The sequence below is a fragment of the Daktulosphaira vitifoliae genome, unplaced genomic scaffold, assembly GCF_025091365.1.
Source record: "Daktulosphaira vitifoliae isolate Bord-2020 unplaced genomic scaffold, ASM2509136v1 Scaffold_4, whole genome shotgun sequence".
In the NCBI taxonomy this organism is placed as follows: domain Eukaryota; kingdom Metazoa; phylum Arthropoda; class Insecta; order Hemiptera; family Phylloxeridae; genus Daktulosphaira; species Daktulosphaira vitifoliae.
This window is the reverse complement of record NW_026099575.1, coordinates 2,182,438-2,201,396: the sequence shown is the minus strand read 5'-3', so window position 1 is coordinate 2,201,396 and position 18,959 is coordinate 2,182,438. Positions and strand designations below refer to the sequence as shown.

General features: G+C 26.6%; 1 protein-coding gene and 1 long non-coding RNA gene across 2 annotated transcripts in view; one reads left to right on the top strand and one right to left on the bottom strand.

Moving 5' to 3' along the window:
* Positions 1–17,931, top strand: part of LOC126905337 (C3 and PZP-like alpha-2-macroglobulin domain-containing protein 8) — a 54,827-nt gene extending 36,896 nt beyond the window's left edge. Inside the window, exons 3-25 of the mRNA XM_050684939.1 lie at positions 497–681; positions 5,974–6,162; positions 6,638–6,993; positions 8,095–8,250; positions 8,321–8,449; positions 8,573–8,739; positions 8,806–8,923; positions 8,987–9,120; positions 9,186–9,347; positions 9,471–9,699; positions 9,831–9,981; positions 10,058–10,234; positions 10,300–10,506; positions 10,556–10,925; positions 10,990–11,160; positions 11,243–11,453; positions 15,287–15,527; positions 15,591–15,721; positions 15,777–15,989; positions 16,056–16,210; positions 16,277–16,418; positions 16,490–16,697; positions 16,758–17,931. Of these exons, the coding sequence (XP_050540896.1) occupies positions 497–681; positions 5,974–6,162; positions 6,638–6,993; positions 8,095–8,250; positions 8,321–8,449; positions 8,573–8,739; positions 8,806–8,923; positions 8,987–9,120; positions 9,186–9,347; positions 9,471–9,699; positions 9,831–9,981; positions 10,058–10,234; positions 10,300–10,506; positions 10,556–10,925; positions 10,990–11,160; positions 11,243–11,453; positions 15,287–15,527; positions 15,591–15,721; positions 15,777–15,989; positions 16,056–16,210; positions 16,277–16,418; positions 16,490–16,697; positions 16,758–17,632 (5,077 nt within the window). The 3' untranslated portion in view covers positions 17,633–17,931. The remainder of the gene's footprint in view (positions 1–496; positions 682–5,973; positions 6,163–6,637; positions 6,994–8,094; positions 8,251–8,320; positions 8,450–8,572; positions 8,740–8,805; positions 8,924–8,986; positions 9,121–9,185; positions 9,348–9,470; positions 9,700–9,830; positions 9,982–10,057; positions 10,235–10,299; positions 10,507–10,555; positions 10,926–10,989; positions 11,161–11,242; positions 11,454–15,286; positions 15,528–15,590; positions 15,722–15,776; positions 15,990–16,055; positions 16,211–16,276; positions 16,419–16,489; positions 16,698–16,757) is intronic.
* Positions 1–18,959, bottom strand: part of LOC126905381 (uncharacterized) — a 210,863-nt gene that overhangs the window by 47,739 nt on the left and 144,165 nt on the right. The window lies entirely within an intron of this gene.

Sequence of the window (18,959 nt, the reverse complement as noted above, 5' to 3'; positions counted from 1 at the left end):
AGATATTAATAAGGAACCAGCAGATCAAGTAGCTTTTGGAATAAAACACCAATTTTTTTAAAATTAAACACTATCTAAAGATTTGCATCGAAGCGTTTATTTTTGATAGTGATTTTAATCACTGTCAGATATCATTTACTTGATCCGACTATGCCACGTCACCACTGTGCCGCGACCCCCCTGTGCTGGGTTTTTTTTATTTATTTTTCACGTTTAAAAATTTTTAATCATTATTTTATCTAAATACTGTTAATTAAATCAATTAACAGTGTTTAAATAAAACATAGAAACACTAATAGAAAAAATAGTATTTTTAATGATTTTTTTTGAGGTATAATATTTATTTTTTTAATAAGAAAATATGTACATACATGGCTTGGTATTTGTAAAAATCTCCCAAAACTTATTAAACAAAAGTAACACATAAGTTATGTAGCATGATCAAATATACATGACCACTTAAAATATGTATATGAATATTTGATTTTTTCTATAGAAATTTCAATGTAGTTGCTCCAAAAGTAGCTGTCCCAGGCCAAAGAACCGCAGTACTAGTCAGCTGGAATCCGCATTGCAACCCCAAGGACGTGACATTACGACTTTTACGTCAAATTCCTAGCGCGGAACAACAAAGGTCTACCGATGAAGAAGTGTTGTCACACAGTACAATGACAATAAATGGCGAGTAAACTAAAAAAATATTTTTTATTGGTTAATACTATTCTTTATGCTCATGAAAAAAAAAACAAATAATAATCGATGTATGAAGGTAATGATAGTAATTACTAGAAATAACACGGACTATGCAAATTATTCACTGATTTAAGTAACAAAGAAGAGCCTTAATGTTTCTGATGAATGTTTATTTAAATGTGTAGTTCAGGCACGTAGACAAGGGTGGGCCTGGGTGGGCCTGGCCTCCCTTAGATTTAATGTGGCCCAGGGCCGGCCCCCCCAAATTTAAAATTCAATTATTTTTACGAATTATCAAAAACGTGCTAGGCCTTATATACATTGAAATTATTATTAATTTGTGATTACTTTTGAGTAATACAGTTATTATTATGGCTGTATTTTCATTTTTATATTCATAGAAAACGTTATTTGAAAAAGATAACGTTCTAGACGTTGCAATAGCAATTACTCCAAACGTGGTTGTAGGTAAATTTTTTTAACTCTGGTCCAACAAATGATAACAAACTACGAAGTATCTGCATTGATTAGAATCTAGTTGATTACAAAATTCAATAGAGTATACTCTATGAAAATTTTTTTGATAAATCTTATCTTTAATTTGTTTCTTTTAGCTTCGATGCGAAGCTGAGAAGGTATTGGTTTTACTAAGATGTGTTTTTTTTTTTTGTGTCTGTTACCACTTTTTCTCACTGAACCAATTTCTTTCAATGATACGTCAAAAGATCACAAATTATATCTAGTCGAAGACATAACCCTCAAAAATTGAAAAATTTTCCCTCGTTCCCCGTAAATGGGGGAAACCTCCAAAAAAATTACAAATTTAAAAATCGCTAATTTTCGAAATTTTTAAAATTTTTTTTACTTAAAATTGCCATAACTTTTTTATATAGATGCATGATATCGTTATTTTTCATTTGATATATTTGTTTTATAAATCTGACCCTTTACCTGCCAACGGGGGGGATTTAAAATGACAACTTTTTCACAAAAAATTAACTTTTTCCACTTAAATTTTTAAAATGTTCCGGAAAGTCTGACACTTTTATATATATCTTAAATTAAAGCTAATGTAATATACTTTAATTTGAAAAAAAGAAATTGACCTCTGGACATGTCTTTGTGGTGAAAATGGCTACCGACTTCTATTTTCGTGTGAAAATTCTTGATTTTATTTTTTACATTTTAACTTTTTAATATTATAACTTATTGAAAAGTGTATAGATCAACATTATTTTTTATGAGAAATAATATTTTTTAATAATCCCTTTTTCATTCGACATACTTTATCTTAATTAGGATATTAATAATGAACTAGCAGATCATATAGCTTTTGGAATAATCCACCAATTTTTTAAAAATAAACACAAATTTTGAACTTGTAAGATTCATAGAATAGGATACTGTCTAAGGAGGAGTGGAGGGACCCCCCCACAAGCTTTTCATGGGAAACAAATTATGGAAAATGATACAAGGGCCCAAAATTGTTGGCCCCTCCAATAAACATTTTCTGGCTACGTGCCTGGTGTAGTTCATAAGAAAACTGTATAAAACGTTTTAACAGTTCAATTTTTAACATTATTACAGGACAAAAGTAAAAGTTTTATTATAAAAGATCAGTTTCCGGATAGTCCAGATATGAGATTTGGATTTGTCAGTAACATTTGATAACATGTACTAAAATAAAATCGTTTATTAATACAAAAAAAAGTAATATTTCTTTCTGTGGCTATTTTTCAAAAGTTGATATGTCAATTTTAGCAACTTTTTAGAAGACAAGAAACAAATAAAACATTTCTATATTTGTGTAGTCAAAATTAACAAATACGTTAAGAAATTTCGGAAAATATGCAATTATTTCATTTAAACCGTTTCAACTATTTGAACAATATTAGCGGAAGTATAATTTTATATTTTTCTATATAAACATAAAAGTTATTTGTTTATTTAAAAACTTCAAATCAACAAAATCTGAATATTTTTGTAAAATGTCTTTTTAAGCCTAAAATATAACTAATATTTTAATAATATTAAAACAGAAGCTTTACACGCTTGTTCAAAAAGCCACAACCTTTAAGTGTGAACACGATAAAGGTATATGCTATAAAATGTCATTCTGATCACGTACACAACAAACTAAGTAATTTTAACAAATTACCCTAACCAAGCACTCTATCTTTTAAACATTAATGCTATGTTGTGTACTATTATTCTTTTTACTTAGATAACAACTAAAATGTATTAATTGAAATACAACTATCAAGTTTGGATTCGAAGGTAGCTGTAGTCCCCTTCTCATATTATTGCTGCAGCTCAAAATATAAAAAATTAATTAATTTTTAATTACATCTGTAAATATTAAATTTGATTAAATGAATTTTAAATTAATTAACTAAATAATTAATCATCGATAGATTGTTTCTATGGTGTTTTTATTAAACAAAATTTCTTATTCAATGTTGTGTTGTAAACCTTACTTTAATTTGAGACACATTTTATATGGACGTCTGTGATTCGAGAGATTTCCTTTTCTAATATAGTTTTAAGAAAACTATAACTACGTGCATACATGCGTGTATAAATAAATTTAAGATTATTAAGATGTAGGTAATCACCAACCGTAAAAGAACAGCTTAAACTAATTTTGTTCTATATAAATAATTTATATATGTAAAACTGTATTATTCAGTTTTACTAAAAGTACTTTATACTTTATAGTGTTGTTATTATTATTTTTAATAAATTATGCACAATTAATTTTAAAGGACTTAAAAAATAGGGTGATCACGGCGTAAAATTGTGTATAATTAACTTTTAATATCATAATAATATATATAAAACAAATTTTAAATTTTAATTGTTATTCCAGTTTTTACAATAATATTTCAAAAACTGGAATTTGTAATTTTATGTTTTGTTTTTAATTTAAATGCTGTGTTAGTGTTTACGCACATTCAGATCTTTAATAAGACATGGACCACTCAATACTAAAAAATATAGGCGGTAAGAAATACGTATTTCCCTGGACGTTTGCGAGAAATTTAATTTCAAAAAAAAAAAAAAATGCTCTTTGATAATCATCTAATGAAAATCAGATTTAAATGCTTCTTTTAGTCAACTGCATATGAATACACACACAGTTATTATGTCTACGTATTCTAATCACTAAAGAGTTGAATACCATCACATAATGTAGTGGTACATATAATTTTGGTTTAGGTCGACTGAAGTGAGTAGAATTGAAGTGGTTCGGAATTCTTTTTATCCTTTCTGAAGCTTCACCGAATCCCGTCGGTTCAGTGACAGGTCATATTTCACATACCTACTGGTCATTACTCAATCTCCAATGGTCTATCCGAACAACCCTTAATGCCTGTGAATCGGCAATCCTACATAGCCTCGAGAGTTTATGCTCACTATATAAAGCTATTATAACGAATACTAGACTAACCAAATATATAATTTTATACCGAGTGATATTCTTATCATAACCTACTCAATTAATCACAGAATAGAAATAATTTAAATATTTTTCTTTGTTTATATTATTAGCTATGTAATACTTTCTAAATTCTTCCTTTATGCCTAAAAGGGTGCCAACTTTGTTTTTTCAAATGAGAACACGTATTTTGAATTTAATTTTCGAGGTCTTGTTTTAATAGTTGTTGACATTTGAATTTTTACAAATTTTAAATCCTTTATTAGTTATAAAATATAAAATTGTTAAATTTTTGAGTTAATATACATATATGATAAATGAGGGATTACAAACAAAGGTCGTAGTTGATCTCTGTAATTAATTTTCAAAAATTGATATGTTAGTTATAGTAATTTTTGCAGGAGAGAAAAAACAAATAAATCATTTATATATTGTTTAATGAAAATCAAAATTTCTTAAGTGCAAAAAATGAACTTTAAATTATGAAAATTGACTTTTTAAGCATACGATAGAAAAAATATTTTTTATAACAATTATAAAAAATATAAAATACCCATTTTTGTGACAAATTAGTAACCATAGATTTAAAATAAATTTAAAAAGTAAGCTGTTAAAATAATAAAAATCATCAAATTTATACCATATTAAATTACCAGTTGAGTACTATATTTTGACATTGATATTAGCTTCCAATGTGTTGCCCATGTTATGTAAATTAATTTTAAAAACGCTTGATTGAAATCGTATTTCATTTAAATTGTTTTATGCTATCAAATTTTTTAGTTGTACATTGACGTGTTATGAAGTAATAACAAAGGGTTTCATAACACTCCATGACAAAAATAATTGTATTGGGAAGATACTTTTTTTTCGTTTGCAAGGACTATTGACAATCTTTCTTATGTATAACACTCAAGACGAAACCATAATTACGCTATTGATGTTTTATATCAGCAGAGATTTCTAAATTCAAATTTGATATCAATTTTTAACCATTATCTTCTATATAATAGATAAAATTTCATATATTTAAATGTGTATTGATTATTTTACAGCCGACTGGTAACTATGTTTAACGATAAATTTAAGATAAGACATCAATAAACTTATTTCAACGCGGTATTATCTAATACTGATCTGTTTTGTATCTTAATACAAGTAAAATGGATAATGTTATCAATACTTTGATGATAAATTCATAACTGTATGATCACTGAATTCTACGACTTAATTTGAGTATTATTAAAGCGTATATAAATGTTTGATCAAATTACAACTTTACCATGATTTTAAAATGCCTCTATGAAACATAAATATTTTTATTATAAGTAAATATATTACACATTATATCAAATTTGAATTCTGTTACCTCAAAATCATATATATTGACATATTTTACAATATTTTGTAAAATACGTTTTCGATTTTAGAGCACTGTCCAACGTAAATATCTCAATGAATATTTATTTTTTCTATTAAATTAAAATAATTTACAGTAAATTCTTAATGTTATAAAATATTGAAATTCAAATTTCGTTATAATATTTTGTAGTTGTTATATTTTATTTTCAGCATTTTTGCTTAACTTTTCTACATACAAAGTTACTCTCTTTTGTTATTCTAATTTGATCAAAAAATCAGAATAACCGAAAATTGTCCCATAAAAAATTATTTACGTGACCAGAATTGAATATTAATATAATTTCTACAACAAATAAAACTTTTATAAATCGGTCTTAGGAAATTATAATTCTTTCTAAATAATATTTAATGCAATTTTTATGGGTTATTTTATTCAACTTAAGTTTAATTCGATTATCTGTATTTGTGTGTGATTATAGGAGATGGCATCATTCCGCTTACTGTACCAACACAGACTCCAGATACTTGTTACTTACAAATATTGACAGACTGCGTAAACAACACATCCAGTTGTACGTTACAGACTACATCTAAGTTGCATCTAGTTGGTACCATTCGCGATGTTGTTGTACAAACATCTAGCAAATTTTATAAACCTGGAGAAATCGGTAAGCGCATTTTTAATAAAGGTATAAAATGTATTATAATTTTTTCTATTCTTTAAAATAATCTAACTAAGAAAATGACTGGTCAATAACAACTTTTGAACCAGTATTTTGAAATATATTATTATTGCTTGAAGTGCTTGAGGATATATCCATGTTTACAGTTGAGTTCTGAAGATGGACTCTGCAACGAGTCCGAAACGTCAGAACTCAACTGTAAACATGGATATATCCTCAAGCACTTCAAGCAACTAGACAATCCATGAAAGTTTTAGCACATTCATATATTATTATTTTTTTAATATCAAGGAAAGAGTAGAGTGGTTCATAAACGGCCAAAGATAAAAAAAACAGACTCGCCAATAGATTATTTATTACCAATATATTGCTAAGAAATTGAATAAATTTTAAAGAAATATCCAACTTTTACTTAATATAAAAATATTTATAAAGTGCAACTTTTTTTTTTATTAAATAGTTAAATTTTGGCTTTTACCTTTGGATCATGATCTTCGATTGGCTGATGAGATCACAATGGATGTTTTTATTAAAGACCCTCATGGTATTAAGGTGGCTCTGTGGAATGATGTTCCAACAAGCTACGTAATCCCATTCAATTTTATTCTACCAGAGTTAGCATCTTTAGGTGAATGGTCCGTAGAAGTTGAAACAGAAGGAATTACTTTTAAAACAGTCATAAATGTTAGCAATAATAGGGGTGCAAATGACCCCTCCAAACGAGAACAGACAATTACCGAAGAGCATTTTGTTGAATTAAGATTTGGTCCGGAAACAAGACACAAATATAAACCTGGATTACCCTTCCAAGGAAAAGTAAGCACAAATCAAATTTTGTTTTGCATTACTCATTTTATTCTTCATTTAACATTTTGAAAAAATCAAATTTTATATGTATAATTTATAAATCCAGCATGGTGTAGCTACGACAATGTTGGAACAAATATAAATGATATTTGACAGTGATTAATATCACTATCGTAAAAAACGTTTCGACGGGAATCTATTTAATTTTACAAAAATTGTTATATTTATTTTTTTTTAATTTCTATTTCTGTATCTTGTAAATTCACTTAAATACTAAATACTTGTTAAATTATTTGCTTAATTTAAAATAAAGTTTTGTCAGAAATCTCGAATCATTTTTACTTAGACGGCGGCCGAATTCTTGAACAATCATGAGATGGTTTTTATTTATTTTAATTTTGTAGTATACTTCAAAGATATTCATTTTTTATAGGTTAAAAATTGTTAGACATTCTACAACATTTTCAAAAATTGAGTTGAAAAAAAATTTTTTTTCATGGATGATTTCTTCCAATACTGTGCTTAAGTTTTTCATTAAATTTTCATAATAAGCATACTAAAAGAGAGATGATTATCACTAATATATTCTGTTAAAATTTTATAATGATTAGTGTATTTCTGAATAAATTATAGTAATATTAAAAAAAGGCAACGAATTTCTATACACATTTTACGTTATTCTGCTTTAAATTTAAATAATTATAAAAAAATTATCAAGAGCACATTTTTTTTTTTTAATCATAAAGTACTTTTAAAAATCTTTAATTTGGTGTAGGTTAATATCGCAGATGTCATGATATATTTTCAAAAATTGAATTTATTATTATTTTATTTATATATTTCTTATTAGTAATAATAAATACTAGTCAACTATTAATATAATTTTTAATTTATAATACAACTTATTAGTCTATTTATCTTTTACTTCCTCTCTGAAAATCTATGCTTGTGTTAGAGAGGATGGGTAAACCTACATTGCTCAGCGAACCCTGAGACACGACAACTGAACTAAGTAGGCCTCCGTTTTTAATTTAATAAATTATTTAATTATTATATACTTTATAGTTTTTTTTTCCAGTAAATAACTATTTAATTAAATATTATTAATAGGTAGAAGCAATGAGTTCTGAAAAAAACTTACGCGTTCGTGTTAAAGTATTTGACAACTCTACTGCTATCTATAGCCAAGATGTTGAGATGTTACAAGGTGAGGGAACATTTGTAGTTCCAGCAGTCATTTCTGATAGTGAAATAATCGTTCTACAAGTGAGCATATTAAAATAAAATCATTCTAATTTTTTTTTATCCAATTGATTTATCTAATTTGCCCTAACAGGCTGAACTAGTTTCTGTCGAGGGGAAAGAAATTGAAGGCCATTACGTGCTAGCAAAAGAAATTATAAAAAAATGGAACTCAATATCAGATTGTTACTTATTAGTCGAAGGACTAGATCATACATTAGTGGTATGCAGATGCGAGTATTTCTATAATAAATTTACAAATATGTATAGATCAAATATACTATATAAACTGAAACTTTATGAAAAAATCTACATTAATAAAACAATATAATTTCATGTGTTATAGGCTAACGAAAAAGTAGAAGTTGTAATACTATCATCTTGTCCATGCAATCGTAATATAAATTATGTTGTAACCACTGATGGACATATTACATTTTGGAACAATTACAAACCAGATGTAAAAATGACTAAAATAATGGATCAGGTTGATATTTGTCGATTCAATTTAACGTAATTCACGAAAGTATAACATTACTAAAATGGATATATTATAGATTAATATAAAATTGATTTTAGTTTTAAAGTTGATTCTGTCATGGCACCAACAAGTCATTTATTAGTTTATTACACAACTGACGATGGTGAAACGATAAATGATGTTTTAAGTTTCAACGTAAAGCAAACAGACCCTAAAGTAGTAACAAGTTATAAAAAATTTAGTTGGGAAATTGATTTTAATTTCTTAAAATATATTTAGGTTAAAATAACACCACAAAAAATTAGAAAAAACTGGTATCCAGAAGAACACATAAAAATTAATATAATGGCAGAAGAAAGCTCGATTATTTGTTTAATAGGAGGCAGAGGCACAGAAAATAGTACCCCCAATAGGTTAATGAAACTTAAATTTCTTAACTACCTAAAAATATTAATGCAAGATTTATTTGTGTCAATAGAAATACAGGAGATCTTCTTGAATCGGGGCTATTATTTTTAGAAAAACATGTAAATGAAAAAGTAACAACTTCTAAGTTAAACGATATATACCCTAAACATCACAGTTTTTTTGATACCTTTTCAATAGAACAACTTTGGATCTGGAAATGTCAAAACTTTACGTAAGAATTTTACAATTTTAATAATATTACGATTTTTAAATCAATAATATCAATCTCATTAATTCAGCAATATATCATCTGATTTTAAAATTTATCATTGCAAAATTATATTATTGTTTAAAGAGGAAGTTTACTAAAAAATGGTATCGACGTACAAACTCCTTCAAAAGCTGGTAATTGGAAATTACGTATGCTTGCAATAGGAAATTCAGGTCTCAAAATTACCGACACAATAAATATAAAAGTTGTTAGTACATTAGAAGTCGATGTACGTTCGCCTGTTGAGATTAATGTAGGCGAAACAGTCCAAACAGATATATACGTTGCTAATAATGTCAACTCTTGTATGGATGTAAGTATTGAAATAATTCATTTTGTAGATAATTATTTCATTTGTCACATTAAAATATACTAAATATTATAATATAGTATAATTTTCTAAATATTAAATAGATATAATTTATATCTACTATTTTTTCAAAGGTGAACGCACTTCTTTCACTTAGTGAAGGAGCAGTATTTAGTAGCTCAAACCAACCTTTTATCGCAGAGAAATTGAGATTAGGTGCTTATGGTGCAACATCATTGATTGTTAAAATAACTGCTTTAAAATCAGGAGTAAAAAATTTAACTAGTAAGATATTTAAATACATATAAAAAAACTTTAAATTACCATCAATATACATTTTATTTTAAATTCTTATTTGTAGTTGATATTTCTGGATTTATAAGCCAAAAATGCCATTCATTAAGTGATATCAAACAACTAGAAGTGCCTGTTATAGGTAATTTATCTGCTAGTTCTGTAGTAAAATCTATCTCCATCAATGTTCATCCAGAAGGAATTCAACATCAAATAACTAATAGTGCCTATTTTTGCGCTAATGGTATTAAAAATAAAACAAAAAATAACATTTATGACATATCTAATTAACTATTTATTGATCCATAGAACAACTTGTCGTATCAACAACTCCGGATTTTCGTTATCAACATGTAACAGCACCAAAAAATCGAGATGGAATAGTTTTTGAAATTCAGGCTAAGAAAAGTGCTCATATTCTTTTAAGTCAAGAACGAAAACCAACTACCATGATGTATCAAATAGTACTTGGTGATTTAGAAAATTCAATTTCATGGATTGGTCGAGGAAAACATGGTAATAATAATTTTTTTCCTAATATTTTAAGCTAAATTTATTTGTTTAGGAAATGGAGTACACTTAATCAATCGAAATACACCTGGAATATTGTCAGAAGAAACACCTCGTACTTTTTGGATTAGTTGGGAAAAAGGAATACTTGCATTTGGCTACGGACAAGAAATACATCAGTATCCTCTACTTAAATGGAATATGGATAAAAAAATTAAAATTAATCATATAGGTTTTGCGACTATTGTAGGAACTACAGGACAATTTAGAGTTTGGAATTATAACAACGAGGCTGGTTTTTCTCAAGTTTTACATTTGGATACTTCAAATTCCGTTATATCAGGAACTGATTCTGGTACATTGGTCATAACCGGAGGACTTAATTTTCCATACTTTGTACAAAATGATCCGAAATTATCTACAAGGTGTCAAAAATAAAATTCAATTAATAATATATAGCAGTACGTTAATTTTTATTTTTGTTTATAGCTTACTTTCATTTCTTCAAATATTTACACCTCTTATTACATTTGAAAATAACCAGAACGAAACTGAAGAAAATGAGTTAGTTAGTGTTTTGAGAAAAAACATACCAGTTTTACTTTCATACAAAAATAAAGATTTCTTATTTGGAGATCATCCTAATGTTCCATGCTTTTGGTAAGAACAATATCCATATACAATTTTAACTATATTATAGGATAGAAGGGATAATATAATTTAAAAAAAAATAAATTTGTAGGTGTAATATTCGTGTGCTTGAAATTTTATGGAAAAGTCAATCTCATATTGGTGTTGACTCGGATATTATTAAAGGTCTGAAGAGTTGGATAAAGAAACAGGTTTTTGATGACTTTTCAAAAGTTTTGCCAGAAAATAAATTCAAAATGTATCAAATTATTGCCGCTGCTGATACCTTAGCCACTTTTGTAGAATTAGGAGTTGAATCTGAGGTAACTTTACATAATATAAAATCATGGCAATGTTATAACTCGAAAAAAATTACATAATTGAAACAACTATGAAAATATTAAATTATATTTTAAAAACATTTAATTAAATAAATCTTAATGTATTAAGTTTTAAGAAGTTGAGGAAAAACTATTTTTAAAATCCTTTTATATTTAGGAACAGTGGATAAAATTATTATAGGTAGACTGTAGAAAATACAGGGATCTTTAGTTATAAAAGTAAAAAAAATTTAAGAAATTCGTAGTCACGGACTCAAAATTTTGTTAAGTACACTAAAAAAACAATTATGGTAAAATTTTAGTACGATAAGTTAACCTCTTTAAGTGCTTCAAATGGGTTGAAGTTATTCAAAAATGGATGAATTATATATTTTTGAGTGTACGTGCTTAATTTTAATGTGAAGTAAAAAATACAAAGAGCTATTATAATGTATAATGTTAAATGTAAAATCGAGACTTTTCACACAAAAATAGAATTCAGTAGCCATTTTCACCGTGAAGAGAAAATAAAGTCCGAAATTTTTTTTTTCCATAATAAAGTATAACATTAACTTTAATTTAATATATATATAAAAGTGTCAAATTTTCCGGAACACTTTCAAAACTTAAGTTCAAAAAGTTATCATTTTAAATACCCCTTTGTAGGCATAAAGGGTCAGATTTCTAAAAAAATATACCAAATGATAGGTAAAGACATCATGCATCTATAAAAAAATGTTTTATTGATTTGTTCTTTTTTAAATAAGTTATTGTAGTTTTAAGTAAATAAAATTGAAAAAATTTCGAAAATTAGCGATTTTTAAATTTGTAATTTTTTTGGAAGTTTCCCCCATTTACGAAGAACCATGGAAATTTTGAACACTTTCAAAATTTATATTGAAAAAGTTAATTATTTGTGAAAAAGTTGTCATTTTAAATCTTCCTCTGTGGGCAGATAAAGGGTCAGATTTATAAAAAAAATATATCAAATGATAGGTAACGACATCAAGCATCTATAAAAAAATATATATATTGATTTGTTTATTTTTGAAAAAGTTATGGCAGTTTTAAGAAAAAAAAGAACTGAAAAAATTTTGAAAATTAGCGATTTTTAAATTTGTAATTTTTTTGGAGGTTTCCCACATTTACGGGGAACGAGTGAAATTTTTTCAATTTTTGAGGGTAATGTCTTCGACTAGATACGATTTGTGATCTTTTGACGTATCGTTAAAAGAAATCCGTTCGGTGAGAGCTGAGAAAAAGTCGAAACAGACACAAAAAAAAACATATCATACTAAAACCAATATCTTCTCACAGCTTCGCATCAAAACTAAAATATATCAAAGAAATTTTTTTAAATAATCATAGTATGAAAAATTGACAATTGGAATGATTTTTATTTAAAATTTCTCTACGAAACTCTGGATGTATTTTCAAACAACGTAAAATAGTTTTATAACAACACAACATAAAGAATTTTAGTCAGTAAATAGTATTTGCCTGATTGATGGAAACGTATTTCATTTGAAGGTATCAAAACTAACTTTATAAATTCTTTGTATTCATCTCTTGAATAATGAATTTTGGATATATCTGTGTAAAATAAAGTAATTTCATCAGCAACATCCTTTAAATTTTAGTATGAGTTTTGAAATGCTTAAATAGAGCTATATCTGAACTAGTTATGGCGGTTAGTTTTGTGTAAACGAAAATTGATTGTAAATCATCTGGAAATATGATGAAGGCGCATAAAAAATCATATATCATGGTTTAATAATTGTTCTAAAAGAACACTTGATCCATTTAGTCGCAGTGGTATCAAAAAATAAAAGCCTAGACTTTATTGACTAGACACTATTCTTGTAATGCGTTATATACAGCAGATAAAATGTCTTTGTCAGTATCTGAGAGTAATAATGGCACTCTACAGTTTTTCTAGTTTTTCTACATTAAAAGCCGTAACCATTATAGGTATAATTATAAAGATTATAATAGTGTCATAAACAAATAATAATTTTATCTGTTTATAATTTTCAATTGATGGTAGTACCTCCTATATAGAATTATTTATGTTATTATACCACATATTTCGTTATGTATAATTTTAAATTAATACGTCAATTTTTTAAAATATTTAAAATATATTGCACATACAAAACAAAATCAGATAAAAAGACATTTTAACGCATAAAATATTTTAAAATAAAGTATATTTTTATCGTTTTCTTTCTTTTTTTTCAGAAAAGTTAATTATTCGAATACAACATATATACATATATATAAACATCTTTTACGGTCTTTCCGACTTCTATCTTCTAATAAAACTGTAAGATTATTGATTTTTTGCCTGTTTCTGATTATGAAGGAAGGCTTATTACTTTTATTCAGCATATTTAGGTCTTTAGTCAGAAGTGGATCCATTAGTACCTCACCTCTTTGGTTGATGTCACTACTCTCCCGTATAGTATGGAAGGCATTTGAAACCATGCCTAAGATTAGTTCTCACTTTTAATTTTTACAATAATTAAATAGCACTATTAAGTTATTATCTGTATCTTTTCTCTTTCTTCCTGGATTGTAGTGGCTTGGTAACATAGTCCGTAAAAACAAATTCACCTCATTCTAAAATATGGACTGTTTTTGAATTTCTTCAGTGTTACCATGTTTTTGTCATCCACGCTTAACGGGTTTTCCTCATTGGAGGTTCAGGTCTTTTGGTTTCTGGTACGAGATTTTTGGTAACTTCCAAATTTTCCAAATCATTGGTTCCCTTGTCCATTCTCTTCATCCTTCTGTCTCTTTGTATTTACGCGATTCCTGTTCAGCATGCGCCTCTGACTGTCGCTTATTTTTTTAGGCTTAAGTTTAATTTAATACTTTCGATCCTTTCAGAAACTGCTTATAGTTGGTGTAGCGACTCCTAGTTAGTAAACGGTTTTATAAATTATGTTGTTCACATTGATATTTTCAATTCCAACGATTCTTCTACAAAGAGCCGTCAATTTACGCTTTTGTTCCGAAAGATTGTCCATAAGAGATCCGTGTTTGTCACAAGATTGTTTTATGGTTTTTAAATTTTTTGACCATAAAGTTCCCATAAGTCGTGGAAAAATATAGGGGTTTATTACAACAGAGTTTGATACTATGATAAAGCTATATACTCTATAGTACACCAGATGTTATAAATGATCCAAATGGACACTTTTTAACGAATATAAAAATAAAGTTTTTAACGTAAACTATATTATAAAGAAAAATATTTGTCTGACGATTTTTCTACTATAAGAAATCGACCATTAAAGTAAAAAAAATTGCAATTATTACAAAAACATTAATTTATTTTTTATTTTTGAAATTATTTCGGGACCTCTGACAAATTTAAACCTTATTTAATTAAAGTTTCTTGAAAATACTTTAAGATAAAATAAAGAAATACTGTGTGTTTATAATAACTTTAAAATGCACTATTTCAAAAAAAAGTTTAATAGATTCACATCGAAGCGTTTTTATATATACTAATGATGTTAATTATTATCAGATATCATCTATCTATACTAACTATACTGCGTCTCCACTGTGCTGGGTTATATTAACTAGTTTAACTATTACATTAAAATGTTTAAGTTAAGTTTTCTCAACTACTTTTTTAAAGTTATTTTAATTTTGACTACAAAAAATAGTTGTTTTTTATAATAAGAATTGAATTCTCTTGGCTAATATTTTTACATTTGAATCAACTTAATAGTTTTTTTTCTACGAGGATCAAAATTTGTAACACTTGTCAAAATATCAAAGACTATTCTATATATCCTACTATTATTTAATTATTTTTTTAGGCTGATATAAAACTTGTTAACCACACAAAGTCATTTCTAGAAAATAACCTTGATAATATTACCAAACCATATCCTTTAGCAATGACTAGTTATGCACTATTGATTTCCAATAGCATTTTTTCATCAAAAGCTTTAGAAAGGCTTCAATTATTATCAACAAACCAGGAAAATGAATTCGGGTGGCCTAAAATTCATTCAACATCAGATTGGTATGAAGAAATAATTCCCCCTAAAAAAGGAGGTACTATATTATGAAACAAAATTTATTTTTTGAATATATAATAAAACTGATTTTTTCTTTTAGTTTCTACCGAAGAATTTAAAGCATCACTATATTGTCTGATGATATATGCAACAAAACATGATTTAAAAACATCTGAACCAATAGTCCGCTATTTGTATTATAGAACACAAGTCTTAGATAGCAATCCAGATGTCAGTACATTTTTAGTATCTTTAAGAATTTTTTTTAACTTTAATTTTATTACAGTTGGCTTATTTAACTGTAAAAGCTTTTGCCATGTTTAACAATATCGGATCAGATCCTCACCGAAAATTAACAGTTTCACTGGCTACTTCTGGTATGGAATTAACTGATACTTTAGAATTTGATTCTAGCACCAAATCGAAATATTTGCACTTACCATCATTACCAACTAAAGTATTTATTTATGCAACTGGAGCTGGATGTTCTACGATACAAGTATTTATTATTATTATTATTGTTATTATTAATATAGTATTTCAATTAATTATAATATTAACTCAGGGTCGAATTCAATATACCACATACACGAGCGCAGAGAATGAAAATAAATTGATTGACTTATGGTCAGCTGTTACTGATGTTATTCAACCTAGTAAAGGTTTTACAGACGAAATTTACAGCCATTCCACTACTTTAAGGCTTCGAACTTGTTTTAAGTAAAATTTTAAATAAATAATAACCATAAATTTGTTTAAAATAATTTAATTGGTTCAATCTTACAGATCAAATAACTTAACAGAAGATACTCTACGATTAGAAGTCAAATTATTTTCTGGTTTTTATTTTGAAAAAATGACATATTCAACTATAACTAAAGTTCATTTTGGGTCACACTCAAATCATGTTTGGTTTGTGTTTTCAAAGGTATTTATTCTAATTAAATGTATGTAATTATATTTTTAATAGAGTTTAATTTATTATTGTAATATTATTAGGTACCCAATCATTGTATTATATGTGTATCATACATAGCAAAAAACACCCAAAGAGTCACTGGTTTACGACCAGCTGTTGCTAAAATATACCCTGTTGAAAAACCAAATTTAAGTTCATATAAATTTTTCCACGTTGATGAAGAACAAAGTCCACTTGCTGAAGGATTAACTGCTTTACAATTAGCTGACTGGATAACTAACGACTCAAGTACAAGCACGATAATTTATGATACGAACTTCTTTTTTTTATTATATTTTTTTGTTTAAGGTATACCCAACAAAAATGAAAATTTTTGTACGTGTAATAATCTTTGTAAGAATAACTCATTTGTGGAAGAGTCTACTGTCAAGACTCCAATAAATGTTCAATATACAACTCCAACCAAAAGTTCTCTAATGGCTCAAACAAAAGAAACTTCAAAAACTCAATTTAGTGCTCAAAAAACAACCATCATAAAAACCCCAATCACTCGAAAAGAACAGTCTGCTTTATCTTATATTAGTTCACCAATACCTACCACTTCGTTCGCGAACTCTTCTAATTCCATGCAAGTGCCAAGAAAACAATTAATCGAAACTATTCCACTAAAAACAAAACGAACTCCTGTTAAATCTACTGGGAATGTAGTAAGAAACATGAAAAAACCAAATAAGAACGGTTCTAAAGAAAAGGACTCTAATTCAAAGCACAGATCTAGTGAAGGTAGTAACTCAGAAACGCCTGACGCGACTTTAATCAATAATAGTAATACTGATACTGCAGCAGTAGCTATATCAAAAACATCGCATTCTAATAATGTTATTAAAAATAGTAAAACAAATGGGGGAAGTACAACAAAGCCATTGTCAAGCACTCCACAAAATACAACGCCTCTCACAGTAACAACTAAAACAAGTTTTATAACAACTACCGCCAAGACATTAAGTATTCAATCAACTAAAGAAGTGCAAACTACACACCATACTAATATTTTAACAACAAAAATACCTATTATAACTCGTGTTTTAGGAACAACAATAACACCCATTACCTATTCAGCTTTATCGCCATTATCGACCAAACCAACATCAATAAAATCGATAACAACCATGCCTGATTTAATACTTGATGCCAACAAAAGTAAAAAAGTCATTAATGATTAAAACATTAAAAACTAATTCTTTAACATTTTTAATCACTAAAATTATGACTTGCTCTACCAATTAAAATAAAAACTATTTACACTGTTATATTGACTATGTACTATCTGTACAATTGTACATACAATTATTTTTGAAAGTATATAAAACTAAATTGAAGTTGTAACAACTATTAGACATTCATGTTTTTTTTCGACAATTTATTCATAAATTGACTAGTTATTGTCCATGAAAATATACATCATAGTTGAAAGATTTATATTAAAACAGTAAATAATACATCTTTAAATTTACTTATGTAACAAACATAGTAATAAATGTTCTTACAAACCAAAGTAATACTATAAAGTTTCACATAACAGACTTGCAAAATACTATTCATTTTCTTAAAAAATAAACATTTAATTTTAATTTTAATTGACAATCAATAAATATGCATTAAATGACAGTTAATGTTACTATAGTATTAATTTAGTTTTAATATTTATTTTCATTTCTAAATCATTTGTATTTACTAACACACACAAAGATATTTACATGTGGAAATGCTCAAATTATTATTAAATAGAATGCTCCAGTTAAAATTATTCAATACTTTCGGTGCTTTAATTGATTACTCAATTTAAAGATACTATTATTCATTGTATCTTGTAATCACGCACGTTTTTATTATATTTTAACCGTAGGGCTTGAGTTTTAAAAATAAAGCAATATAATATTGATTTTTTTTATTTGGCTCTTTTAATTACTTAGTAATATTTGTAATATACTTAATATTAATGTGGTAAAACATAGTATTTTCATATTTTATTGATTAAATATTGCACACTCAATGTTCAATTGCAATAAAATTATAGGCACCAATTATTTTGAAAAATATATTTAAGATTTTGATAATAATTCACAAGTTGTTTATTTATATTACTTTATTACGTATGAATGTTAGTAGAGTAATATATTTGTTTTTGACTTTCGTGACTTAATTTTAGTTTAATATAATATAATCTTGAACTGAAAACAATCAAACAAATTAAACCAAATTTAGTTTTTTTGGAGTTGATTATTTTTAAAGTTTCCAATTCGATTTTAACATTGCCAAAATGCAAAAAGAAAATTTAAAGTTATTTTTTATAACATTTTCATTTTAAGCTACATTAGATACAAAAAAAAATGTCCATTTAAAAATCAGGTGTACAGCACTAAATAATCACAAGTTACCTTTTGTTTTATATTTAACTAAAATAATATTAGATTCTTTCTTAGAATTTTTAGTTTATATCTTTAATATTGTTTAGGTTCTGTGTTAATGTAATAATAATTTTTATTAACT